At 41.4% G+C, this 24,885-nt stretch overlaps 1 protein-coding gene across 2 annotated transcripts in view; it reads right to left on the bottom strand.

Moving 5' to 3' along the window:
• The window catches only part of Jarid2 (jumonji, AT rich interactive domain 2), a 129,045-nt gene that overhangs the window by 92,093 nt on the left and 12,067 nt on the right, over nt 1-24,885 (bottom strand). Inside the window, exons 1-2 of one of the 2 annotated variants that reach the window (XM_005414590.2) lie at nt 15,800-15,874; nt 7,445-7,586 (exon numbers count right to left, since the gene is read on the bottom strand). In XM_005414590.2, coding sequence (XP_005414647.1) covers nt 7,445-7,586; nt 15,800-15,866 — 209 coding nt within the window. In that variant the 5' untranslated portion in view covers nt 15,867-15,874. Of the gene's footprint in view, nt 1-7,444; nt 7,587-15,799; nt 15,875-24,885 lie in introns of those variants that run through there. The other variant, XM_013509963.1, reaches the window with a different exon arrangement.

Raw genomic sequence — 24,885 nt, forward strand, 5'->3', positions numbered from 1 at the left:
GAAAAACAGAATGCATAAGGCAGAAAATTTAGAGGCTGGAGCCACACGGAGCGATGGAACATGCCAGGGGCTCCTCAAGGCTTCAGTTTAGTAGGGGAACATGTGCGCTAGGAACCTGCCCAAGGGGTAGCACTACTGGAATGGATTAGACAGAACAGTCCTTTAATCCAGGTTACAGAAATGAATAGCACCCCTTCCTGCTAGCCAACATGATAAATACTAATTTACTAAACACTGACTAAAGTATTGGCAAATGTTTTGCCTGAGTGAACTGCTCCACAGTGAACTACTCTGGCCTTAAGTAATAAAACTTCAAAAGCAAGATCCAAACAGATCCATTTCCGAGAAACACAATTAGATCTAAGAACAATGCTCCACAATAAACAGAGAAACAAAGATATCCAGCATGCAACCAAGAAAAACATGCAATGCCTAGTATCCAATAAGAAATTACCAGACACTCAACCTAGTAGGAAAATATGACCACTAAGGTGGATGAAAATCTATCAACCTGAATTTACTCCTAAGTAACACAGATGATGAAATTAGTGAAAATACTGAAAGTTCTCTTACAACTGTATTCCACTGATTCAAGAAGGCAGAACCCAGGTATGGGAGCGCATGCCTATAATCCCTAGCACTTAGGAGACCAACACAGGAGGATCATAGAGCTCAAGGCCAGCCTGGGCCAGCCTAAATTACATAGTGACAACCTCACTTTAAAAAATAAATAAATAAATAAAGAGGTAGCAAGGAAAGATGAATAATGTTAGCATACACACTGAAGGATATGTAGAAAAGACTAAAATCTAACTTGTAAATATGAAAACAATGCCTAAAATGAAAGATACACTCAACGGGATTTAACAGTAAATTTGTGGCATAAACGGTCTCATGTGAAATGTTCAAGGAAACAAAGACTGAGGAAAAAAAGTACACAGATCATCAGTGACTTGTGAAGACAACTTCAAGCAGACTGATACATGGGTAAATGAAGTCCCAAAAGGGGGAAGGTGCACACAAAAAATTAAATAGGTCAAATTTTTCCAGGATTGGTGAAATGTATGATTATTTAAAATAAGCACTCGATGAACACCAAGCATTTCCATGCATGAAAAACTGTACCAGAATGTTGTATCGAACTGCTTCCAAACAATGATTTTAAAAGGAGTTGAGAGCTTTCAGAATAGTTTAAAAAAAAAAAAAGATTGACTTGTCAGAACAAAGTACTGCCAAGTGACCTGCACATCTGAATCCCAGCACTCTGGAGGCTAAGGCAGGAGAATCACTGTGAGTTTGAGGCCAGCATGGGCTACATAGTGAGCTCAAGATGAGCCTGAACTACAAAAAGACATGGAAAGACAGTGTCTCAAAAACAAAAACCCAAAATAAATAAAATACTGCTAAATAACAACTTTTAATATTTATATAACCAACAAAAAAGTATCTTTCAAAAACAATATTTGATATTTTGACAATTGCATGTGTCTGTACAATTACAAATTATAACTTTTTAAAATGAGAAATAAAACCTTTTCAAACATACAAAGAGTCATCCATCACCAAGAGAACTGTATTAAAATTGTCAAAAATCCTTCAAACAAAATGAAAATCATACCAGAAGGACATCTATAGATATAAAGAATTGAGAAGGGCAAAAGAAGGGTAAAAACCTAGTAAGTGGTTAGGTAAATAAAAAGAGCAAATATTTACTAAAGACAACCATATTTTTACACAGTATTTACTTCTACAATTATTTTCAAAGATGCCACATAATAGGCTACTTCTCATTTTCTTAATCCTTTCTTCTTCAGTAATGCAGCATATATTTCAGTCATGAGAACTTTAAAATTTAAAACTAGGGGCTGGGGATTTAGCTCAGCAGCAAAAGCGCCTGCCTGGCAAGCACAAGGTCGTGAGTTCGGTTCCCGGTACCGGAGAAAAACCAAAAAAATAAAAATAAATAAAAATAAAATTTAAAACTAGAATAATACTTATGTTTAATTTATAAATTGTTTTTTAAAGTTGTTGTCACAAAATATTCTATCTGATCAGTGGAGACCTCTACATCTAAGTCAAGAGAAGGGGGAAAAAAGACAGAGAAAGATTTCTAAGCTGCTTTTCGTTTTACTTTGATTTTTTTAAAGCAATAGTAGCCAGTCCTTTTACACTAAACAATGTTACTGCTGCATTTTGTTAGAGATGGTGAAAAATTATACAGGACATCAATTTCCTGACTCTTAAGGATGTTCACATTGAAATAACCCCAACCTACAACTGTGTGTACTGCTGAGCAATGGTCCTGTGCATTTGAGCCCATTTCCTTTCCAAACTTAGAAGCAGGAAAACATCCTATACCAATAAAGGAACTCAGAACAAAACGGACATGGAACAATTAACCTGTGAAGAGAACACCTGTGAAGCCTGGAAGAACTTGCACCAATTTCAAAACGTATTCCTATCTAGAGGTAAATTATACTCAGTTCAAGACATCACACAAACCCTGTAACTCATTACAAAAAACTCATTCTACTGAAGGGAAGAGGGGTTGAATGAAGGTAAGGTAGCGGAATGGGGGCAAAAAATCAAATCATATCATGTACACATACAAATTCCCTATGGTGAATGCAATCATTAGGTAAACCTAAAATGTACCCATAAACCATTTTTTTAAAAAACCTTCATTCTACTGGACCAGGACTAGCTATGTTTGTGCTAACTTGCATATGCAGCTCCTCTGTTCTACCTCTGCAGAGGCACAGTCTACATTTTTAAACTAGTTCTTCAGAAGCTTCTGAGTTTGCTTTTTAAAGGATGGATAATATATACAAAAAGCACTGGGTGCTCAGCGTCAAAGAGTTCAGCAGTAAGCGCTAGGGTCACTCGGCACACCGATGCCATCACCAAGACACAAAGAGCCATGGAGTGCAACACTTTGGTCTTCAGACTGCAACCTACCCCACCCACGTCTTCTTCCATGCAAGCAAATGTAAGGTTGCACCAAGCTCAGTGGAGCAAACTCACACCAGTCACCACAGGGTCCTTCCTGTGACTCAGTAACTTCAAAAGACAGAGACACCCCTACATATTTCCATCAGCCTACAGACTGCCGTGACAGGGCACTGTGGAGGAGAGATACAAATCACAATGTGCAGAAATCAAAAAGCCTTGTAAAGCAAATTCAGAAGTCTCCTGTGATTCCGTATACTCATATGTAACAACTCATGCGTCAGATACACTGCTGATGGCTAATAATGAATCTACCATAGAGCATGCTTCTTCATATGCTTTCATTCTCTCCAAAAATTGCTCAGTTCAATCTCAGGGCTACTTGTGTCATACACATCTTACAGATGAGGAAACTGAGATGCACTTGGAAATGTTAAAAGCCGTAATGAGAGGCCATAGGCCAGCTCCAGTCACACTTTTTTAACTAACAGGCTATACAAATGGTCTTTATGAGAAACACTGAAAACCAACCATTGTTTTCATTTTTATTCCCCCCTCCCTCAACCCACTCCAAAATATAAAATTAATCCTGCGTTTGAGTGGCACTCCATAGGCCTGTTTTGGATTCTGCATCCACTGTGCACACCTAGAACTACATGATTTAGGTGACTGACATGCCTATTCTACACATTCTTTTGGGTCACCCTTATCTCACAGCCACCCCTCCAAAGAGTTCCTCACCCCCTCTACACAGGACTGAGCAGAAGCTGTTCATTCTGCTTTCCGCAAACCTGAAATACCTGTGGCACAAACACAAATTTTACAACAGCAGCAGAATGGAAAGAGACGGGGAGCATGAGGTAGGGAGCTAGACACAGCCACCACTGCATTCAGTCTCTATAATGTTTCCATCCTAAACCATAAAAAATACACTGATGTATAACTTTTAAAACAACTTCATCTACCATCATAGGCAAAAGAAATAGGAAACCACTATCTAGAGAGCTTAAAAACACACACATATATGCACACACTCACATATGTTAGTCATAAGGTTATCTGAGGGCCGTTAATATTTTAGATCCCTTCCGGTCTCCTCTGGTTGGGCTGTCCTGTCCATTAAATAGGCAGAGATCTTCTCAAGCAGAACTGGGGAGGGGGACACCCCCACTACGTCACGACGACTGGGGATTGAACCCAGAGTTTTCACACTGAGCAACATCTCCAGTACATTTTTATTAAGATGGGATCTTACTAAATTGCTCAGGCTGAGCTCAAATTTGTGATCCTCTTGCCTTAGCCCTAGAGCGCTAGGACTGCAGGCATGTACCACCACAGCCAGCTAGCTTTCTCTTTCAGAAAGAATGATTTTACATGCTGGCTCTTTCCTTCTCTAGGTAAGAGAATACCCATTTGGTAGGGCGCAATGGTTCTCTCCTGTAATTGAAGGTATTTGGGAGACTAAGGCAGCAGGATTAAGTTTGAGGCCAACCTGAGCAACTAGTGAAACTCTGCCATACGTGAAATAAACAAAGGGGGGGGGGGGGGCGCGGCGCGCGTGGTATAGCTCAGTGTTCCCTGGTTGCAGTACCCTGGAGATAAAGACAGCAATGGAGAGAAACAGACTTGTTTGTGCCCCTAACCCCTGCTGCTGCCATGAAGAAAAGAACAAAAAACTCAAGGAAAATATACAAAACTAAGGACCTATGCTTCTTACTGCTGTTTCCTAAAATTAACCCAAGTCAAAAAAAAGCAATGGCACACATGTATATGGCACTTTAAGGTTAACTGAGTGACAGCTTTCTGCAGCAAAACAAAATTTTGTAAACAAAAGAATGTTTTAAATGCATAGTTAAAAACTCTAGCTATAAGCACCATCAAAAAAAAACTAATCACTTCAATTTCTGAGTTGGAAAATGAGACCAAGTAAAGTTGAAGTGAGGCTTGCATGGGTCCTCACTACAGACTTTTTAAAAGAAAGAACTCTCCATCATAAATTCCCTCTCATTGCCCCAATTCTTCCCTTTCCTCATTTCCCCAAATGTAGATAAAATGTATAGTAAGTGGTGACCCTAGAAAGACATGCACAGCAAGTGTTAGAAGAGCCAGTAGGCACTGCTACCATTCTTGAAAGAATAATCTGTCCAAAGCAAATACATAAATCATGACTACAGATTTCTAGAATTCAGTCTTTTCTCCCAGAAATTCTAAATGCCAAAAGAGAATGCAAACAACTGATCTTAAAACATTTTCTTCCCAGGCAGGTGTGGGGTCGCACAACTGCAATCCCAGCACTTAGGAGGCTGAGGCAGGAGGATCATGAGTTTAAGGCCAGCATGGGCTATGTGGCAAGATTCTGTCTCAGAAATAAATAAACACGCTCTTCCTATATTTGTATGATGTACAGGCAATGGAAGACCCACAGTGAAAACGAACAGTCAACAACCTACTTAGTGCCTAAATTCACATTTCAAAAATAACCATGTTCATTGGTATTGAGAGCTTGACTTTTCCCTTGCAGAGACAGCAAGCACCTGGCATTTATTAGAAAGACACAGGATACAGAAAATGGACACATCTCAGCATCTGTCCATAGTACACTGAGCAACTGCCAGGAAGCTAGGTTCCAAGCCATCCACTCCACTTCAGAAGGCAGAGGTGATACCAAATCCCCTCAATGGCAAAGAGAGTCAAAACAAAATGCTCTTCAAAGCCTGATACTTGTATTATTACCTATAAAACTGCAGGAAATGCATGCCCTGATACACCATCTGTTGGAAGGTCACAAAGGCCGCCTCCTCCTCCTCCTCCTCCTCCTTGTACTGGATGCAATCAAGGGCATGCTATAAGAGGTTCAAACACAGTATGGCCCCCATAGGTTTCACTAGTAGAATGTGACCATAACAAAAAAGATGTTATCATCAACTCTTTTAAAATTCAGTACAACAATATTTGATACAGTAATCATTAAAGAATTGCAATGGCTAAGTTTCCTTGAAGCTAAACCTGAACCTGTATTTTTCTTTCCATGCTCCTAGAGATTTCAAGGTAAGTAACTGTTTTATGCTCAGCTGCCAAACAACACAACTGTCCCTTGCAAAGGGGAAATCAGCAGCACTGTCAGCAGAGAGAGTCGTGAGGAGTTAGAAGCAAAGCCCCCTCCAAGAAGATGAAGCAACTTGTGGTGCCCCATGCTGACAAGATTTCAACCACAAGTCAAGGGGGAGGATCAAGTACACACCTACATGAATGGTTGCAAATCCCCAACCACAGACATAAAGAACTCTGCTCCTCAAACAGAGGTGCAAGTTAATGCCGGACACATCAAGATGCACTTGTACTGGAGGGACACAGATGGTACCACACACGCCAATGTATTTACCAGGAGGACAATTTAACTTATAACATCCTTGCAATCCTTCTCATGATGATTCGTTTTGCAAACTGGAACAGGGGAAGGTTTCCTGTGGTGTATCTGTAATCATTACTGAGACATTCAAACAAATGTTTTTTGAAAGAGCAGCACGCATACAAAGCTCAGTACACTCAAATATCCACCTTACGTGTGCCTGCTAACTGTCCTCAGAGCCAAATCTGATGACATCTGACATACAAGAGATGAGGACTGAAAAAATGGGAATGGGACTTAGGATCTGAATTGTTTCCTAAAACCAATTATAATTCTGCAAAATGAGTCCACAAAGAACATGAGACCAAAGGAATCCCCCCCCTTCATCTCACAAGCTATGGTTCTAACCAAAAGTTATGAAAGACAGTAATGCAGTACATCAAACATGATGAAATATAAATTCTACATGTGAAAAAAGTAAAAATACAGAGACATGAAACAGGGCCAATACCAGCAAAGGGTTTTCTAAACACCCAACTCAAACCATCATTATATAATGTTACTGCCACTGACCTGGAAAGCACATAGGCACATAAAACTAACATAGTCTACTTCCTGACCAAACTATCTTAGGTTTAATTAGGAAAATTACAAAAATAATTGATGGTAAGCTTGGAAAAAACAATTACCAATTTGGCTAAACATCAATATATTTAAAAGACACACAGTGAAAATTCTACTTTCCTGTTAAGGAAAAATAATTTCAAAAATACTGTATTTCATTCTTCAGATTTTTACAAACACCTCTCTTCAGAAGATGGCAAAATGCCATTTGATAGTTCACCAGCATTAATGCTGACAAGTATTCAAAGGAACATTTAAGAATAAAATTAACAAAAAGTGGTAACTCTTTAGAGGATTGTTATGGCAGGAACACTGCTTTGTTCAGTCCATAGCACTTTTTGTTTATTCATTTTTAATCATCATTACGGGACAATACCTAGGAATCATGTAACTCTGCCTCCTCTACAAAGAGCAAGACTATCTGAGAGGGCCCATGTTTCCTCCCATGTGGCATAAACTGGCACCTGAGTCTGCCATCCCTGGTTAATTATTGTACCGGTACTTTCAGCCTTGGGTACTAACCTTTTCCTCGACGGCCCTTCTTCAAAATCTGAAGAGCTAACATCGTTGCTAGTTGAGGACACCTGGGATGCATCGTCCTTCTCATTCTCTGACTGTTCTGACGCTGGTCCTAATCCCTTAGATTGGTCATGACCAAGGAGCCCTACAGGTGAGAAAAGGGGACAAACACTTAAACACATTGCATCAGGAAGCAGCACTTTACCGAAGTTATTTCTGTGTTGGCTGACAGGACTGTGAGTACAAGAGAAATTTTCAAGTACACACACCTTTGGAATGGGCAGAGAACAGTAACACTGCACCCTATTTTAGGCCTTTTAGGAGAGTGAAAGGCCCAACAAAGAAGCAATTTCAACAGTAGGATATCCAAGCAGAAATTTGGAATCAAGCGATATGTATAATTTAGGGTTCTATTTTAATATATGTAAAAATCCTTTTTGCCTAAAGGGGTGGAAAGGAGTATCAATTACTATCAAATCAAACTAGTTATATCTGGATGTTAAATGTTTATTCCACATATATTGAAATCTTCTTTGGAACTGCCTTCAGGAAACAGTACATGCCACACAATAAACATTATTTTGTAGCTTCATCCTAGAAATGAACTAGAAATCCTAATACATACTATTTTCTCTTCAGAACCATCCATTACTTTAGATTGAAACCAAATTTTCCGTAGGTTTTCTCAAAGGCTAAGGACTCTATGACTATAGGTTTCTACCTTTGGTAGGACGGATACCCTTCTAGGGACAAAAAATGAGGACTCTAGGGTGGAGGCTGGTGGCCCTCAGGGGGCTCTAGAAGTAGCGATATAAAACTGCTAAGTGATATAGAAGTACTGTAACAAGCAAGCAGTAAGGCCATGCTAGTGGTTAACAGCTGAATAAAGGCCTCCTTGTCTACTGCTCAGACTCCTTTAAATCTACAGATGCGATGCAGGTTCCATCAATGAGAAGATTCTATTGCATCAGCATCCCAGAGCAACACTGCAGTGACCAGCTTTGTGGGCATTAGGGACTGGGTGGCAGGTGCGCTGCCTGGTATCATACCTGCAGTTTCATGGGACAAGTATTTGACCATGAAGCCAAAAAGTACAAGATGACCCCTTGACTTTGTTTTTTCTTTTCCAACATTTCTACCAATTTTCTGAGCACTCCATTCCATGTATTAAACAGTACCACCGAATGAAGCAAGGGAAATTCTTGATGGTCTAAAGACTGAAGAACACAGTATTCTATATTCTATATACAGTATTTGCCAGTGTGTTCTCAGAGAATACAGAACAACCAAGCAACAAAGCCCTGGGGCCTGCCCAGTTTATGTATACCGTACCATAGTTATTTTTTTTTAAACATCATTTCAGAGAATAGGTAATAACCGAAGGTTGGAACTCTAAACAACACAGTACATAAAATCTCATGGATATTCACCTATATGAATGAGGCTTTAACAGTTATGACTGCTACAGTATGGAATTGACAATGAATTTCTCAAAGAAAGAGGATCCGTGGGGAGTTTGCATCGTGAAACACAAAAGAAAAATAAGAAACCCTATAGTACACAAACGTAAGAACTTAAGGATGGAAGCATGTCAACATTTCAGAGACAAGAGCTGTACTACGTATCACAAGAGCCACTGGCACAGAGTTATCCAAAACTTGGAACAGAGCTGGTTCAGATGAGGAAATGAATTTCAAATTTTATAAAACTTTAATTTAAAAAATTAACTGTAGTATTTCATTAATTTTATGCTATTAACTATGCAAGCATTTCAGATGCACGAGGTCAAATACATTAAAATCAACTTCATCCGCTAATTTTAATTCCTCTGAATGTAGCTCTCAAAAAGTCAAAGTATGTGTAACTAAACTAGTATTTCTATTTATCAGCATTACTTCAGAGAACTAACACAGAGGTGGAAGGGGGAGCCCCATTCAGTAAAATAATACAAAAGACACTTTCAGCACAAGTTGAAATGGACCCGGGATCATAATTTATGACCCAAAGAAGTAAGGTGCACCTTAAATCTAACTGCATCTTAGATTTCTTTTTCTTAACACCTACTAAATTGTCAGGAGATATGAGCATAATCCAAGAAAATCTAAATTCTCATGAAAGGGAAGAGACTAACAGTTGTATGTGTGGATCACATAGCAATGTGTGCAAGAAGAAAATATCACATGTATTTAGCAAGGACCAGGCAATAAGGGAGGACTACTGAATATAAATCAATACCAGACAGCAAAATCAAATGTCAGCATACAAAGAACAGCAAAGGCAGGATTTCTGATGCGCTCAAATACAAAAACGGTCGTGGTGAAAAGGAGAAGCAAAAGTTGGAAGAAAAAGCTCTTGCAAAGATATGTTCAAATCATGCAAAAAATAAGGAAGGATGACATGCCATTAGGTAAAGATGGGTAGAAATGCTCCTCTGTCTTTAGTGTATAATAAGACCCTAAGTATTTGCTGAATAAGCAGTAAATGAGCACATGAAGCATTTAGTAGGCTACAGTGAAAAGTTAAGCTACTGGATTGACAGCTTTAATCTTGTCCTTACAGACAAGAAGTAAAAATCATTTCTCCAACTTGAGCATGCATGAGAATCATCAAGAGGGCCTTTTCCCAAAGCGAGTCTTATGTCAACTAATATTCCCAAGCAATACCAAAGCTGGATGGGGAACAGACCTTGAGAACCACTTCCATAAGGAACTGTACTCCGGTTAGAGAAGACCTATACCTACCTGTCCAAGGCACTCGGAAAGCTGCAGACCAACAGTGGATTAATTCAGGCAACTGACCATGACTACACTGTATCAACTAGAACTTTCAGGGAGGCATCCACACTGAAGCTCTGACAGCAGGGGCATTCGTCCACTTTTTAGCAATCATCTTGTGAAAGAACAGTGTGGCTTACAAAACTCAGCAAGGAGAGTCAATTGATATGATAAGCACAGGCTCAAAAAATAACACATTGGAGAAAATGTTCACATCTAAAAAGCCTCAGTGTAAAAAGGCTTATAATGTCCCAAAACAACTAAGTATAAACGCAGGGAAACTGCATGAACAGATCTTGCATGAAAATGAAAAATACTGGGAGGGCTTTACTGTGAGCTCAATGTGAGGCAGAGATGAAGCCACTCTGATTCCAAGGCACGACTGAGCCACATTAAAAGTGGTGACTCCATTGTCCTCCTTCCCTCCTCAGACTGGAATCCTCAGAGCCCACCAGGCTTCACCCCACCCATTCCAAGGAAGAACAGTGAGTGATGACCTGAACTGGGTTGTTGCTTCAGTCAGTCACTCTCCAGATTCATAACACAGGGCCCATACACAGACAGTTAATTGCCTGTTTTGCAAATTAAAGGACCACTGCTTTCCCTGGCCTTTATTTAGGGGCAGGGCTGACTTTGTTCTGCAAATGATCAACTTTCTTTATCTTAGAGCTCCCATTCTGTATATATTAGCCCAGAAAAAAAAATTATATTTATTTTTAGTTCAGTTACCGTTAGGTAAACCAGGGCTTTTTCTTTTTGTCAAATCCACTCCCCTTCCTCACATCTCCATTACTCTTTCTCACGCTGATTTTTTTTTCCCCCCATTTTGAATGCTTTAAACCAAATCATACAGCCTGCCCAAGCTAGGAGAGCTGGGTCAGCAAGATGGAATATGATGCCACAGGGCAGAATGGCCATTATTACAGCATCGGAGAAACTAATGTGCACTGCCTTTTCTTTGCCCCTAACACAGCCCTGCCACCAGTTTTTTAAATTATTATTTTTAGCCAGCAAGAAATAATGAAAAGGCATCCCCTTCTTCACATACTCAAACCATTTTTTATTTTTTCGATCCCTCCCCCAACCGACACAAACCTTTGTTGGGGAAAGGAGGTTAAACAGAGGAAATTGAATGGCCCAAAGATTCCATCTCCTCACATTAGCATTTGTTCTCCTCTATTAATATTCAGTAGGTTCAACTTAAATTAAACCATGTCTATTGTCTTTCACAAAAGCAATAAATATGAGCTGAAAATTCCAAATCACTGCGGTAAAGACAGCTTGGGGACTGTGCCTGCAACCTCAGCTAGACACCATCAGCTGACAAGAGAGCAGCGTGTCACATCCAGGACACCACTCGACCACCACGATGCAGCACTCAAGCAATCGTATATAGCAGAGCCCTGCTGCCAGAGGTTCCGCAAACGCAGAAGCTATTTATTTATGCCATCTCCCAAACTGGCAACAAATGAAAAGACTTCCCAGGGCTACACAAGGCAATGCAGAAGAACAGGCTTTTTTCTGAATCTGCAACAGCAAGCGAAAGGGGCAGTAAGATTTCCTGTTGCAGACTGGAGGTACTATGTGTATGATTACCTCCCTGCTGCCTTTCCTTGAAGAAGGATAGGAGAACTGAAACACAACTTAGGCCAAAGATTCCTTTGGCTAAGGAACTTCTAAGCAACTGATGAGAACTCTGGATTTCAAAACGCAACGTTAGACATTAAGTAATTCTAACACCTGAAAGTGGACAGGGAGGACTAGAGCATGTAGTCCTTATGATTTTATAATGCTCTAGGTACAGTCATCACTGGTCCTCTCCATCAGCTACACATATATGACAGAATACAAAAAAAAAAAAAAAAAAAAATCCAATGTCTCCCATTCCACAAAACCAATGCTGATCGAAAAAGGGTTAAAAAGAGAGGAAAAACAAGAAAGGCTTTGAAGCCATTCCAGTGCTTCTCAAACATCTGGAGCACACCAAACTTATTAGCATATTGGGAAGAGTCAATGTATTTAGCTTTGTTGTGGAAGCCGTGTACAAAAGGTGATTCGGTGTTACAGAGCCAATACCGTCTGTCACCCTGTCACTGTGAGACAAGGTATCACATTACATATTAAACAGACAAGCATCCAAAGGGGGCTTTCATTTTCTGCAGCAATTTCGCAGTGTGTATGTTTGTGTGTGTGTATGTGTGTGTGCGTGCACATGCAGTACTGAGTTGGGAGGAAAATTACAAAAGCAGCCCTCTTGGTTGAGACTCTCTCTGAGGTAATCAGAATGCGTGCTTTGCCGCCATTACTAGTGAAAAATAAAAGCCTGTGTTCACTCATGGGTTGTCTGCTTTTCAAACAGTGTAGGCATTCTGATCCCAGGCCAGCTTCCTGGGGCCAAGAGGAATGTGGATATTAACCCCAATCCTACACACTCAGGTCGCAGGGAAGCCTCCAACAGAGCTCAGGGTCCAGGACGAGAGGTGACAGGGCGGAGGGTCTGCAGAGCCCTGTGCAGGCCCAGTCACTGACATGGTCACCAGATCAACCTGCCGACGTGGCCGACAACAAATGATGATCACGAGGCAGAATGTCAGTGGCTCACTTATGGTCAATGAGGCACAAATGAAAATGGCTTCATACCTCAAACTGAGGAAAATAATTATCCTGTTCTCTCATGAGAACAGGCCCTCGGCTGCCTGGGGCTCCCCTTTGTCTAGTCTCCAGTCGGTTATGGAGTTACCCACTCCCGTCAAGGAAATGTAATCAACATCCCCTCTGCCCATGATGCCCCACACACAGAAAAGACACAAACTACAGGGGAAAGCGCAGGTTTTGTTCATTTATGTCCTAAACCCCCAAATGTGTAAGTAGATATAAACACTGTTATGGTCACCCCACAAGAACCCTCTGACCACTGCCAGTCTATCCCAAAGACATTCTTTGGCATTCTAAGTATCCTATGCATATCCAGCTTTCTGAGAAGAGGTGGTAGGTAAAAACCTGACAAGGTGAGTGTCAACACTGCAAAGTTGGGCCAATGGGTAGAGTCCAGAAAATGTCTGACCTATTTTCAGAATCAAGCAAGAAAGAGGTCTGTGATCCTGGCGCCCACAAAGCATTTCTTTGCCTTAAGCCATGAGGAACAAGCGCAGCAAAGTCACACAGAGGAAAGGGTAAGCGGATCGCTGTCATTTCTCAAAGAGGCCCTGTTCTGGCTGTCTAGTCCCCTTTTCCCCCCCAGTGCACGACCAACACCCAAAGACAATTAAGCCCTCTCATTCCCACTTCCTAACCCACACTCATGAGAAGAGAAAACACTCCTCTCTCAGGGACAGACTCCAACAAAAAAATAATAATAAACAGCAAAGCTTTCACATGAGCTTTATTTATGCAGTCCAAAAGACCACCAAAAAAAAAAAAAAAAAAACTCGGAAGGAAGGAGCTGAGATCTTCAAGAAAGATTTCTGAACCAACCCAGGAGTTTCTGTACCTCACGACCACAACCATGAACATCCTGCACTTCTCATTTTGGCTTACCTCCTCATTTCTCCAGGTCACGGTCTGTACTCCCTACACTCTTCCCTCTTTCATTCATTCCCACGCTCAACGCAACATGTATGTCGTCAGAGCACACAGTCTGAAGAATACTGACTAAATTTTAAACACTACCATGTTCCACAACAGTAAGTTCTACTTCTGCATCACACCACCAAAACTCTACCAGCCCAAGCCGCAACTCATCTATAGGTCCGTTCACCTCCTCAATACCCTTTTAATTTTATACTGCCAAACCAGTCAAGCATATGCCTACCAGGCTGGTAGCAAGTAACCACCAAAAATGTGGATCCTTAGACTCCTCAGTTAATTAAAAACAGTTGCCCAATACAGTGGTCCAGGGCTGACTACCTCAAGAAGTCAAAAGGTGCCTTCCCTATTCTGACAAAAAGTTCGTAAAAGGCAAAACTGGGCTTGGGCTAGTGTGGAAAATGAGCTGCAGAGCAATGGCATCATCGCAGAGCACAGGAAAGAAGCTCCAGCAGAAGTACACGTAAACGTAAGGGTGATGAGGTTTTTTTAAAAATTAAATAAATGAGATGAGTATGTTCAAGATCTTTTGTTTACATAAACTAGCATGCCAAAACTTGACTGTACATATCATGGAGCCTGCACTTCTCAAAGGGAGATTTCTGCGTATATAGCATGCTGACAGCTAGTGATATTCTACCTTTAGGTAATTATAACCCGTGCATGTGTTTAGGTCTTTAAAGCATGACATCATTCGATGTACCCCACAAATATAGGTTTCCAAATGAAACCAGCTCTCCAGATTTTAGCAAGGGTCTCTAAAAACAGGCAAAGCTGGCTTTCACTCCAATCAACTAGCACTGTGAAGTTAGCAGTTTGTGTCCTAATCTGTGATGATACACACGCAAAATTGCACATACTCTGTATCCTGCCCAAAATCACACTTTATGGGTAAATTAGGAGCAGTACCCTTGCCCCAAAACATTAGTGGCTGCTTTTGCAGTTCAAAAGACCCCACAGGAAGTTCTAAGTTATGTTTATCTGTAGAAGGACTGGGAGAAACTGCAGTTCTCCCTGTTTCCTTATTAAGTCACTTGAATACAAGCAAATTAATTATCAACCCACTTTTCAGATGAATATACTAACAGGATCAAGTGGTTCATTCAAAGACCAAACAAAACCTGCTGCGAGGAAACAAGTTCAGAGAGGCCTACTGCCTCCCAGAGCCAAGTCTTTCCAACACCAAAGTACAATGGAAGCAGACAGGAGGCAGAACTGTAAGAATGTGCTGGCCATGAATCCACAAAGGTCCGAGGCACCTAAAATTGATGGCACCTGACACTCATCTGTATTTATACAGAGATGCAAATTTAGACAGATGCACAAAGATATGGGAGAAGGATGAAGTGCACTCCAAGCATTTAGATCTAACCAAGAATTACCTGAGGCCTCAGTATCCTTTCACATGCCTCAGTTTCCTCCATCTTTTGAAGGAAGGAGACAAGAGGAGGTAGATAAAGAAAGGATCAGGGGAAATGAAACCAAACATGCTGTTTATAAAGGAAACCAGAGCTAGGGTGAGGATGGACTAATTAACTTTAAGCAAACATCTATTTTTAAATGCTAGGAAATGAACACATAAATTGGTAAAAAAATAAAGGGATCGGCTATAGCTGGACGGCATCCAGTCCCTCGAGAAATGTCTACATTCACACGAGCCTGGTTAGAACTGCAGATTTGGCCAAAATGGTCAACAGAGCTTAATGCTTTAAGAGCGACATTAATTCTCTCTTGTAAATTTCCACAGTGCCTTTGCAGGAGCCACCATTGCCCCTAGGGAGGCTATCAAAACCAAAAAAATATTAGTATTACGCAAATCGCAACACTTTTTACATACTACTCACATATATACACACACATATAGCACCTTGCCATCCATAATGGATTTAATCAGGACCCCAACAAGGAAACCCACAAAGGCCTATTTCTCCAACAAAGCCATACCAGCCCGAAACAAATCTCGAGCTATTTGGTTTTTATTTGATTTATAGGAACAGACCTTCTATCCCAGGTTCCTCAAGATAAGCCACCAAAAACTGCACCTGACAGACCCGTGGAGCAGCCATCCTCAGAGCCGGATCATTGCAGAGAGACAGAGAGGAAGAAGGACAGAGGAGGAGGGAGGAGGGAGGGAGGAGGGAGGAAGAGCGCAGTGAGGCAGGCTCCGGAGCACTTGTCAACAATCCTCCCCTGTACGTAATAAGCAAGCGGCAGTGCAGATTCCGCGCGGCAATAGGACGGCCGGGCGGCGATGGGGCCGAGGGGGAGGGGAGACAGCCAGGGAGAAGGTTATTTATGTGCCTGGGAGGGAATCGAACACCGAAGAGGAGGGGTCTCCGCCTGGCTTTTTCCCCGCTTCCCAGCTTGATAAATTAAAATGAGGAAAAGCAAAAGAGCAGACCGACCGGCTTTGCATCCTGCCATTTCCCCAACCTGCAATGCAGAAAAATCCAAGTTACAGATTTTCTGGCGTGAGGGGAGGAGGGGAGGCGACACCTTGGAGGAGGACAGGAACAGTGTAATTGTCCACACTTCTGTGTCCCCGGCCTGTCAGATGTGGCACTACCCCACTCGCTCCTTCCCACCCACACCCCACCCCTTGTGACAGTGGGATCCAGGGCACAGTTTCAATGGCATCCCTTTTTAATATCATAATCTGTGTCATTCAGCACTTGCCTTTTATTTATTTTTATTTGTTTTTTTGGCTGGGAAACCTGGGCAGCTCTCCAGACAGACTGCAGAAATCTCTTTCCACTCGCTCCTCCTCCAGCGCGCCCTCCCCCTCCTGCAATTCCAGCCTCCAGAGCTTCATTACTTAGGAAGGGAGCCGGGCAGGCAGGGCAGCAGGCCACCACTCCCCCGCGGCCCAGCCAGGCCCCTCCCCAAGGCACATAAATTGATCTAATCTAATCAAACAGAAGCTGTTTTCCCTCATTGTTTCTTGAGGATCTTTCACAAAACAGGCTCTGTGGCCTGGCAGCTGCTGTGAGGGGTGGAAAAGGCAGGCATCCAACTGGCCTCAGATAACTGGAGCACGCATCTCTTTTTTGATTTTCAAGTCAATTCTTTTGAAGCTTTTGAAATGCATCTGGCAATGACGATGTGTAAAACACATGGTCTCAACACTAGTCACAAGCTTTTTTTTTATGCCATTCCAAGGAGGGGGGAAATGGTGGCCAAGCCCTCGGAGAAACCATAGGGCACTGGAAGTCTGCCTCCAAGATTTACCCAAGGGACCCAGGAAACTCATTATTAACACTTTTACTTGGTTGTTGCCTAGTTGCTGGTCTTTCTCAGGAGCCCCTCTGTAATTCTAATACTTCAAAAACATTAACTCACTTCACTCTTGCAAAACCCCAAATGGATGTTAACTTTGCTAAGTAGTAACGTCACCTGGCTAAGAGTTAAAGAGGCCAGTGACTATTCATTCTGTCCACCATGACAAGCTCCTTTTCCTAAATCCCCACGCCACATATTTTCTGACAAAACAGTATCAAGACATCGTGAAGATGTGTGTCCATAAGGCATCTACCACTTCCAAACCAGAATTACAGATGGGGCCTTGTGCAACCTTCCCACCTGGCTGTTGAGAAAGCTGTGGCTTAAGCCAGGCTGTTTTTCAACAAAGATCACAGAGCTAGTTCCCACATCTCCACAGACAGGAGGTATTGAAGAGTCCCGAGGCCTAGAGTCCTGTGGGCCTCACCCAGCAGACTGCAGAACTAGAGCTGTTCTCCAGAGCAAAATGGTCCCAAGACGCTGAGCAAGTGTTTGGCATGTGTCCCGCAGCAGCGAAAGTCACACACAGTCAATTAAAGGGCAGTTAGTGGATGAATGTTTGGCTTCTTTTCCCTTGATTGAGACAGGTCTTTCGGTTCCTTCAATAATGAAGAACCACCCGAAGTAGAAAATAGTGGAGGAGGCAGCATGCAAGCAGATGTTTCGATATATGCTAATCCTGAAGGAAATGCAAGTGAGGAAGCAAAAACAAGGGACATAGAATGTTTGAGATCATGTAGGGAGGCTGGTTCTCCTCAACATCCCCAGCTCCTACTACACGGCATTGCTGAATGTGCCCAAGCATTAGCAACAAACGTATCTGTGCTTTTCTATTACCACGGCTTCTTCCTCTTCGCACCAACTAAAAAGGAAACCAGTTTTAAAAAGATGAGACAAATGTAGTCATCACAATCAGTCTTGTGTAGCTGTTGGAGTAGGAAAGAGACTTAGAGAACCTTTACTTATTTATGAACACCAACAGGTCTTACACTGTTTAGACAAAGTGCCACTCCCTTATTAGACCAGTAACACCCTCTGAAAGAAAAAGAATAAAAACAAGAACTACATTCAGTTTAGGAATCACAACACAACTTTCTCTGTTTATACACCTAAAATGGGAAAGCGCAGAAAAGCTGGTGCACACCTGTAATCCCAGCATTCAGGAGGCTGAGGCAGGAGGATATCTGTGAGTTTGGGACCAAACTGGGCTATGCAGGGAGTTCAAGGGCCAGTCTGAACTGCATAGGAAGACAATGTCTCCAAATGAAGAAAAGGCGGGGGGGGGGGTCGTCTTTATTCCAATTTTATGTGAGTAGTACCAGCATTTAAGTTTCAGTATTCATATATCAGAACACATCCCAAATAATGTCAAACTCCCCAAATATGGTCAACTTCAGTCTTCTTCCTCACTTTTTATTTAATAATATAAAAAGTGCTCTCACTCTGCCTCAAACTCAACTATTAAAATGTTACCTAAACCACTGCCTATGAGCACCCCTCTAACCCATTTCATTGATTTTTTAAGTTATAGCACAAATATGTACACCTAAATTCCAAACTATTTCACGATATTTGATTATAAACTTCAAAAAAAAAAAGGTTTATCACAATGGGACTTGGGTTTTTCCAACTTGAGACATCGGGTTCCTGAGATCTGGCCATGGTTTTGCTTGTAGCATTCATGTTCACTGTTACACAATGGAGTATTTAGGATACTCCACAGCTGATGCATTTTGATTAGTCCACATTTATTTTGACCCATTTGTTCAAGGGCACACCAAATGTTCTGTGTATTCCTGTGCTCCAATTCCTGCACAGGTCTGCTTTCTAGAAAGCATGCATTTGGTTTCTCCCGGATATATATGTAAGAGTGAACTTACTGGAAATCCTTAGATATGAAAGTGCTCAAATTTGTAAGATGAATACCAAATTAGTTCCCAAAGCAGGAATACGTTATTGCTTATGCACCACTAAAGATGTCACTGTAATCTCTTAAACATCTATATAAAGACCTCAACACTGAACTCAAAGTGCTACTTCAGATGAGGTCAGAATTTCAGAAAGGCTCTCATATCCAAAAAATTCTGTGCAGCCAGCCAGGTACATGGCTGCCTCCCACCTAATTATCGCCTAAACCCCCGGGATGTCTAAGGACATATTTTGCCTCTTCCACAACCAAGCTTATACCTGAGCATAATCACTTCATTACCAGCAGCTTGGGAGAATTCCAACAAAACTACCAGATGCGCTTAGCATTTTAAAAATGTGTATACACAAATCCCAACCTAGGATTTTGCTAAAACTAAGTCATTTATGTCTTAGATTTGGATATCTAAAATACCCTGTGTTGCCTCACAAGCATAAAACCTTCTTTAATTCACGCATCCACCAGAAAAGTCAGCACATTTTTGAGGTTGACCGCCCCCCCTCAGCAAAGGCAAGCTTTCGAACTGTGTCACATCATTATGTACTGCAAACATACTAAAAAACGAAACTTTTTAAAACTTGGGTCACTTCTTATAATCCACCTCTGCCTCCAAAAGCTGTTTAACATCATGCTACCTATATAAGTGATTCCACACCCAAGTTGTACCTTACCGCTGCAATTCCGTTAAATTAACAAGAAATCCCCACCCAATTGCTGATTATGAAGAACGGGGTTATGAAATAAAGTGGATTGCCATGTAAGGAAGTAGAACAATGTATGTGATGGTGGAATCGGAAATTTTCATATAAGAAATAAATAATTTCACTGATAACTCTGCATTAGCCAGTCATTCCTCCAGATCTGAAGCCAACCAACTATAGATTAAATATATTTTGAGGAAAAACGTTTGGATCTATACTGAACATGCACATTCTTTTCTTGCCATCATTTCTTGTAAATCTTGTATAACAGCTATTTAAACAGCACTTAGATTATATTAGGTAAAATAACCAATGCAGAGATGATAAAGTACACAGGAGGAGCCACATACGTCATTTCAATCTTTGCAGGAAAGATTCTTTGACTGTCACCTGTGATGCTCGGGCTAGTCTTTAACACACTATTCACCTGCCTCAACTTCCTTAGCAGTTGAAAGTACAGGCAAAAGCTACTGGACCCAGCTACACTGATTTATAACAAGGGATTTGAGCACCTATGTATTTTTAGATCTGTAGAAGATCCTGAGCAGCTTTCAGGAGATAACTGTATTTTAACCTTTTCTGGCTCTGGGGCCAAATTACACAGTATTGATTGTATCACCTAAGTTGTGATAAAAGCCAGTGGGGGAAAGTGATCCACCGTGCTAATATTTGACTTTCAAAGACATTATTACAATGTGAGCACTCTACGACAGTATAATAATAAATATTACTTGTTGGAATTTTACTTAAATAAAAGTTAATACACTGGCACTATACCAAGCAAAATTAGGTACACATGCAGTCTGGCTTGGACTCCTTCCAAGAGGGCTTGATAATTCCTGAAACATCAACAGCACCGAACTGTGTAATGCATGTGGCTGGCCTGATAACCAACGTGACTTCAGGCCCACACCATACAATTATAAAATAATACCAATAATTACAACAACTTGGTAGGGTGATCCAGGTTGGATGACAAACTAGTGAGACTTTTGTAGGCAGTTCATACCAACAAAACAGCACTACAATTAAACCAGAACATTCCAATTAAAACGCTTTAAGATAATACTCTGCATGAGTTTAAAATTTAAAACCTGGTTTATTTGGTAAAGACCTTGCATGAAGAGTCTTTGTGGGTCCAGACAGACACAGCACAACTAAAACTAGGCGGCTGCCTGCTAATCCTGGTTTTACTCACTGTCTACATGATTTTCAGGAGAATCACAGAAACTGCCTCACTTTGTCTTTTATAAAATAGAAGGACAACACTGGTTCTTGGAAAGGGTTTGTGCTAAATTATATAAGCACTGTATGTATATGAGGACTATATATATTCCTAAGTTTTCATAATAACAATTTATTCATCTTTTTTCTCCAGTTAAAGGGTCTCCTGCCCCAGAGTAAGGGAGATTAAGCCTTTAGCCTCCCACATGCTAGGCAAGTTTTCTACCACTAAATGATATCCCGTCCTTTTTAAGACAGGGTCTTCGTAAGTTGTCCAGGTTGGCCTCAAATTTGTAATCCTCCTGCCTCAGCCCCCCAGTTGCTAAGTTTATCCAGGCATGTCCCACAGAAGGGCTTCAGTATAGAATTTTTATTACTGCATACCTGAAAATGACTCAATAGATTTTAAAAGGTAAGACAAAGAAATGATACCAAGTGAAAGACGATCTTAACAGTATAAAGTAAAATTCAACCAGAACCACAACACGGTTATGTCACCACTTAGGAAATAATAAATAAAAGGGCAAATTTGTTTGATAAATGGGCTGATGGGGTGTCAACTGAAAAGCAGATAATCACTCACCTTGTCAAAGTTCTGCTTCTAACCAAACCCATACTCTCATACATTGCTAGGGTGGTTCTGCACTGATATTTTGGAAAAGCAACTTGGAAGTAGATACCCACCATCTTGGTAATCCAGTAATTTCACTTCTAGATATTAATACTAAGGAATTAATGACAGAAGCAAAGTGGGAGGGAGGATGGATTCTCCTACACCAGTTTCCTGTGCCAGGCAACAGACTGCCTAGCAAAACTTTGGTTTTTGAACCTTGTAAAGCCGTATGAAGACACAGGGGTGACCTGTGAGTGTGATAAATCACACGTTTATCTCTCAATCCGTGGTGCATTTCCACGCTTTGTGCCCTCTCTGAACTACTCTCTTCTTCCTGGCCAGATTTCAGTGACACACACTACCTGTGGGTACTATTCCGATACAAGAAAAGCTAAGGAGCAATGATGACCTACTTGTCACATCCCTTAAAGAATTCAGTCTTACTTTTATAACCTGCAAAGCCTAGCACCGTGGTTATACCACATGAGTGATGCGAAGCAACTATTGATAAAATAGTATGTCACCACTCAATGCCAATTTCAGGGCCTTCAGAAGCCTGGGATCTCTTTACCCAGGGGTCTGTGCCACCAGGGATTCAAAGGCACCAATTCGCACAGGGTAAGTGCTCCTCCTGGAAGGAGGCCACTCACAGCTCAGGCAAACTTGCAACCAATTATAGTTTCTTTATATTCACGGGTCAAAATTAAGAATTTCAAGAAGTACAAGATCAAGCTTTCAAATTTAAGATGAAAAGTCTTCTTTGTTTTAGTTTGGTTTTTTTGTTTTTTTGAGACAGGGTCTCGCTACATAGTTCGGCTAGGCTTGAACTCGTAGTCCAGGCTGGCCTTGAATTTGTGCCAATCCTCTTTCCTCAGTCTCCTGAGTGTTGTACACCACCACACTTGGCTCAAAAATCTTGATGTTGTATTATGTGTAAGATATTTATAATTTCTCTAATGTCAATTGTATAGCTGTTATTTATTTAGGTGCCAACTTCCCTTACCTTTAAAAGCTGTTGTTTATCTTCCTTACAGTATGTACCTTTTGGATTCACTAACTTAAACCCATTTCTAAAATATGTAGTTAGACGAAGTCAGGTTTTCCAATAATCTTCTTTGTTTTATTAAGAAGTAAAATTATCCAAGTTCCAAGATCCCACTAATCACTGTTAACAATTTGGTGCATATTGTTGTCAACATTTTCTTTAAAAGCTTCATATGTCAGAGAAGACTGAGAACAAAACCGCCTAATTGGCCCTATGATGGCTAAGCATTAGGAAGAACTAGTCACACTGATAGAAATAAAGTATTCTAAGATCACCCAAAACACTAAAAGGGATTGGGGAGCGGTGATCAAACCTAGAGCTTTCCTGACAGACAAGTGCTGTGCCACTGAGCCATAAACCCAGCCCTTTCAAGGTCTTGCTTAAATTGCCCAGCCTTGCCTCAAACTGTGACTAGCCTCAAACTGTGATTGTCCTGCCTCAGCTTACTGAGCAGCTGGGATTACAGGTGTGTCCATCACATCCAGCTTAAATCTGAACATTTTTAAATTGGTCAAAATTGCATATCCTGATCTACAATGGCTGTCCAGAAAGACCTGCTGAGAACAACAGTAACCAAAAAAGAATACAAATATTATCAAGAAGAATTTCACAACTCATTTCAACACGACTTTTTGCTCGTCCTGTCTCCAAAGCTGCACTGTGCTATTTGGCACTCTCAATCCAAGTGTAGTTTATTTGTTTTTGTTTTTGTTTTTTTAAATTAACTAAAACACAAAATTCAGTGTTAATCAAACCAGCCAAGTTTCAAAGTCCAGCAGGACACGCAGCTTCTGAATGCCATATTGGACAACACAATACAGGAAGTTCTGCATCATCACAGGAAGTTCTACCGGGCAGGGACGACCCACAGTGTTGTTCAGGTCAGGAACCTGAGGCCTCATCTGAAGGCAACAGCAGTCCCTCTGCTTCGCACCCCATCTCCAAACAGGGCAAGTCAGGCAGAAAGCAGCTCCTCTTCGAGGGCCAGAGTAAAATAGGACAGGAGCAGCAAATAAAACAATGCGTAGGCAAGCCTGAAGCAGATGGCTCAAGGTTGTGATCAGTCCAGCTTATGGAAAACAAAGAAATGAAAACAGAGACTGGATCCCTTAAGGTGCCACTAGTTTAGTTTTATAGACAACTAAAAACTGTCGTTTTAAAAAATACCTATTTGGGGGCTGGAGATTTAGCTCAGTAGCACAGCGCCTGCCTGGCAAGTGCGAGGTCGTGAGTTCAATTCCGGATGGGGGGGGGACCTAGTTAGAAATGAATTATCCAAGGGATGATTTTTACTTGGAAGTGGTTTCAAAGGCCATCCTGATGTGACTTAAGAGTAAATGACAGCTTCAGAAGTCAGCAATCATCACCTGCTATTCATGGATGAACTGCCACAAACTTGAATGCAGGCCGAGTGGAACTCCCATTTTGCTACCTGCATGCTGCAGGCATGAAGAGGTGTTTCACACATGTGCACACAATGAGACTTGCTACCTTGGTTCCCTCACCACAAAGGAAAGACAGAGTAGTCAAGAGGACACTTTTGCTCCAGGATGACCCCCATGCACTCTCCCACATTCCCCACAAACATCCAAGTATTTCCTGACTCTAAAGGAGAGAAGAACAAGAGCACATGCCACCAACATCAGGAAGTCACCTGGTGCCAAAACCAGACCAAATGAAATGAAGGGGTCACAAGTACTGTATCTGACAGACAGGAAGCCTGCAAAGGGATGATCTGCCTAGAGATACAGGCTGCACATCCGAACCTGAAAATCCAAAACCCTAACTGCTCCAAGATCTGAACTCTTCTGAGCACCAATATGAGACTCATAAAGTTCTGGGTTCTAGAGCACTCTGGATTTTGAATTTTCCAAGGAATAATGTTCAACTAGCAAAGCCTACACAAATACCCTGAAATTCAAAAGAACCGAAACAAAAAACACTTCTGACCCAAGCATTAAGGGACACTCAACCTCTCTCTACTCACTCAATGGCAGAATCAGGTAAGATCCAATGTCAGCATTCATTCTCACTCATCAATTTGGTGATGCCTTCAGTATTGCCTAACATGGCCAGAACCTAGACTGCAATGTGAATGGTTGTACAACACAGCCCCTTTCATTTTAAAACACCTGTCAAAAATAGGCCCTAAAGATTTTTTTTTCACTGACTCTAACCGAGTTTCCTCTTGGACTGAAGAGTCTCCACAATGGCTTCCTCCCCTGCCCGCCTCAGACCTTGCCTCTCCAAACCAGCTGGCAAAGTCCACCCATCTCTCTCACAGACCTGACGCCAG

The sequence above is a fragment of the Chinchilla lanigera genome, unplaced genomic scaffold (assembly GCF_000276665.1).
Source record: "Chinchilla lanigera isolate Chin_1 unplaced genomic scaffold, ChiLan1.0 scaffold00189, whole genome shotgun sequence".
NCBI lineage: Eukaryota > Metazoa > Chordata > Mammalia > Rodentia > Chinchillidae > Chinchilla > Chinchilla lanigera.